This window comes from Triticum urartu, chromosome 2A, assembly GCF_056163025.1.
Source record: "Triticum urartu cultivar PI428250 chromosome 2A, HENAU_Tu73, whole genome shotgun sequence".
Taxonomy (NCBI): domain Eukaryota; kingdom Viridiplantae; phylum Streptophyta; class Magnoliopsida; order Poales; family Poaceae; genus Triticum; species Triticum urartu.
Genome location: NC_141874.1, coordinates 11,507,666 through 11,511,883, shown reverse-complemented (window position 1 = coordinate 11,511,883; position 4,218 = coordinate 11,507,666). Strand labels below are relative to the sequence as shown.

General features: G+C 55.0%; 1 protein-coding gene across 1 annotated transcript; it reads right to left on the bottom strand.

Annotated features, from left to right (window-relative positions):
* Positions 1–579: 579 nt before the first annotated feature.
* LOC125535060 (putative UDP-glucosyl transferase 73B6) lies at positions 580–2,480 on the bottom strand. Its single transcript, XM_048698116.2, has one exon. It carries the CDS (start codon positions 2,474–2,476, stop codon positions 881–883), a length of 1,596 nt encoding a protein of 531 aa, XP_048554073.2. The 5' UTR covers positions 2,477–2,480; the 3' UTR covers positions 580–880.
* Positions 2,481–4,218: the final 1,738 nt, after the last annotated feature.

Here is a 4,218-nt window from a genome sequence, read left to right as displayed (position 1 = left end):
CCCAAAGTGAAGAAGATCAAGTTACAGTGCGGATGAATCATAATCCACTCGAAATTCGGATTCATGTACTAAACAAGATTCCATCTGAACATAAGCTAGTAATCGAACTACAACACCGTAACTACAACACCGTCTTCATCTCTCTTAAAATTTGTACTCCCTCTATCCCATAATATAAAAGCGTTTTTGAAACTACACTAGTGTCAAAAATATTCTTATATTATGGGACAAAGTGAGTATAATGCAAGCAGCCCTGTGATTGCTGGATAAAACCTTTACTAAGACCGAGGAAGTGTGTCCACGTTTCCCCCTTAGTGTCCACCGCGGCTAGAAAACGGTGTGACCCGCGGTCAAACCTGTGAAAATGCATATACTAGCCACTGGCGGAGCTATGTGTGTTAGTGCAGGGGCCATGGCCCCCCAGCTCCTTGATTTTTTGTGAAGAAATTATGTATTTGGGTGTCACAAATTGAGAGAAATATAGTTTATGAAGAAACCAGCCCTCCACACACGCCATGGCCCCCCAGTCCTTTGTAGCTAGCTCCGCCACTGTTACTAGCCATTAAGAAACACAGATGCTGACTGATAATTAGTGAGCATAACTTCTCCATTCCATCCATTCTCCTCAAGAACCCATGTTCCGGTTTGAGACGCATACACCTCTCTCTTTCTCGCGCGGAAACGCACGCACGCATGCACGCACTGCTGCCGAGCGAGACGGCGTGCCGCAGCCCCCCGGCCAGGCCAACAGAGCCAGCCAGAGGCAGAGATTCAGGGCCGCCACGGCAGGGTAGGAAAGCAGAAATGTATGTGGTGGAGTAAGGTACATGGTAGTCGGTACAGTGCAAAACGGGAAGCACGCTGAGGCCGGATCACACAATTATCCACCCGCCTTACGTCCGGAGCACCGGCGGGCGATCAACTCCTCCATGAGCTGCCCAACATCGTCGTACGACGACCCGCCTTTCTCCACCGCGGCCCTCGCCTTTTCGCGGAGCTCCTCAGCTCTCTTTCGTATCATGTCGCCGTCGCCCTCCTCCTTCATCACTTTCCTGATGGATTCGGCGATCACCTGGCCGGTGATGACCCGGTGGGTCTCCATCCATGTTGCGTAGTCCTCGGCACCAACACTGACGCCCACCCCGAGTACCTCCACGACGAGCTTCTCGTTGTGGAACTGGTCGGCGTACCGCGGCCACGTCACCATCGGCACGCCGGCGCTCACGGCCTCCAGCGTGGAGTTCCACCCGCAGTGCGTCATGAAACCACCAACGGCGGGGTGGTTCAAGATGAGCACCTGCGGCGCCCAGCCATGGACGACGTACCCACGGTGCGCAGTTGGGAACCCGTCTGGCATACATATATCCACTGATGCAGCAGCGGCACTGCCATTGGTGATGACCCACAGGAAATTTTTGCCCGAGAGGTCAAGGCCGCGGGCGAGCTCCCGCGTCTGCTCCGGCGAGAAGCTGGTCATTGTGCCGAAGGAGACGTACACCACCGAGCTGGCCGGCTTCTTGTCGAGCCAGCGCAGGCACCCGATGGCCTCCGGCGAGAGCGTGCCAGCAATGGCGCCTCTTGACGCCACGTCCTTCCCGCTGCCGCTTGCGAGCGCAACCGGGCCGACAAGCCAGGCTCGGCGGTGGAGTGTGGCGCGGTAGTGCTCGGCGTAGGCCGGCTCCAGCTCGTGGAAGCTGTTGAAGAGCTCGCCGTAGCTCCGCCGATCCGCGGCGTGGATGAGCTGGAACAATGCCCACTCATGTGGCCGCTTCACAGGGTCCATCATCTGCCCCCGCAGCTCAACCACCGGGTGCGGCAGCCCTGGCAGGGAGACGACGGCGGCTGGGTCGTCGGAGCACGCCTCGAACGGGTTGCTGCAGAGCATGGCTTCAGTGCAGGAACGGGCGAACATGCTGGTGCCGAGGAACGTGATGCGCGGGACGCCATGCTCCGCTGCTTCGTCCACGGACCAGTGGAAGATGCCGTCAGAGACGACGGCGTCGATCTCGGCGTGGTGGTCGGACAGGAAGCGGCGGAAGGGCTCCCGGAGCAGCTCCGCCGTTTGAAGGAACCTGTCGTTGTAGTCCTTGGATGTCAGGCCAGTCCCGCTCTCGGCGCTGGGGGGAAGCCCAACGTCTGGGAAAGGAACAACGACGACATCCACCGACCCTAGGGAAGTGTTGGCACGGTCGACCATGGAGCGGATGGTCGAAGCTTGCAAGGGCGTGGTAAGAATGGTGCACCTAACGCCACGGGCGGCGAAGAGCGCGGCCATGTCGGCCATCGGGATGAGGTGGCCAGGGAGGAGGAACGGGAAGAAGAGCATGCGTAACGGGGGCTGCTCGTCACCCTTCGTTGGCGCCATGGATGCATCCATGCCCAGCCTGCCCCGGAAGTTCCGATCTTGTAGAGGTTTACAAGAGCTGGATGAGTAGTACGTTCGAACTAACAACTGGTGTGACAGTGATGACCGCATTTAATCTGTGCTGTAGACACCTAGATTACTATGTAGGACATGTGAGGTAGCTAGGTTAGTCGGTCAGAATTTACACATGCAATTAAGAGGAGGTCGGTGGTTACTGTCATGCATTCAACTCAAATCAATCACGAGTTTGAGAGGTTTGGGTCCGAACCTACCGAGAGCTTGCATGCATAGTACTCACTCCGTCTCCAAGAAAAGGCTCAAAGATTTTATCTGTAGTCAAATGGTGCAAAGTTTGACTAAATTTCTATATAAGAAAACTAAACCAAATTTGTATCATTAGATGGGCAAAATACAATGTATTTTCATATTATATACTGGTTCATAGTTTTGTTTAGCTGTGCACATGCTTTGAGTACATACGTCTCCTCTACAAGAGTAAATTGCACAGAAGTACCACAATTAAGGCATTGGAAGCAGATTGGTACCAAGATTGGTAATTTTTACGTGTCAGTATCAACTTTGGGGCGAGACGTTGCAAAAGAGGCTAAAAATACTGATTATACGTATTGACAGGGAAACTGACCAGTTGGGCCCGTCCGTCAGGTGCCACATTGGCCGGTTGGCGCGTGCCTGCGCGCTGACTCGGACAAGGCTGAGTCGCACCGTTTAGTCGCGGCCCGAGCCTCCGTCTTCGTGTCCGTCGTGCCCGTCGCCACCACCAACCGCCCGCGCCGCCGTGAGCTCGAGGTCCGCTCCTCCACGACCGCGGCCCCGCTCCGGCCCCACACGCGCACCTTCCCCACCCCGGCCCGCCCCGCCGCGCCCGCCTCGCGCTCCTCCATCCGCTTCAGCCGCGGCGCCAACTCCTCCTCCGCCTCCTCCATCGACGCCGCAGCCTCCTCCGCCTTCGCCGTCGCGGCTATCCTCATGCCCCACCTCCTCTCCCCTTCCGCCGCCGCCTCCTCCTCATCCCCTTCCCCCTCCCCGTCAGCCCCCGTGTCCTGCCCCGCCACCGTCTCGGCGCCCCGCGCTGGCGCCCCGGTGGCCGTGGAGCTGCCGTGCGGGATGGCCGTTGGCTCGCGCATCACGGTGATGGCCCGGCCAACGAGGAGGGACGGGGCGGCGTCACCCTCCTCAGCTTTCTTCCGTATCGTGTCACCGTCGCCCTCCTCCTTCATCACTTTCCGGATGGATCCGGCGGCCACCTGGCAGGTGATAACCCACAGCTTCCGATCTTGTGGAGGCTTAGAAGAGCTGGATGAGTACTAGTACGTACGTTCGAACTAACAACTGGTGTGACAGCTCGATTATTGTACTCTAGATAGGAATAGGACATGTGATGTAGCTAGATTAGGCTGATCATAATGGTAGTATCATAACTAGTATCATGCATGGCAACTAGGCAATTTTGATGAGGTGTCATAGAATTAAATGAAGAAAAAGAGGGTTGAGTATCATATCATGATACCATATCATAGTAAATGTTATGCTACTATGCGTCATGCATGACAATATATAAAGTACTACATGATACTAATATATGATACTATGCATTAGCGAGGTAGTATCATAGACTAGTATCATATGCATGATACTAGTATATGCATGTGAGACAGGTGTTCTTCCAGCCATCAAAAAAACCAAGTATCATCTGAACGAGCTCTCTGATAGGAACTACCTAATATTGCACAGGAATTGTTCAATCTAAGACACTCTAGCCTTAGACTTACGGTTGAGATGGCATTTGAAGCTCTGAAGAAAAGATTTAAGATCCTAGATCTGAAACCATATCA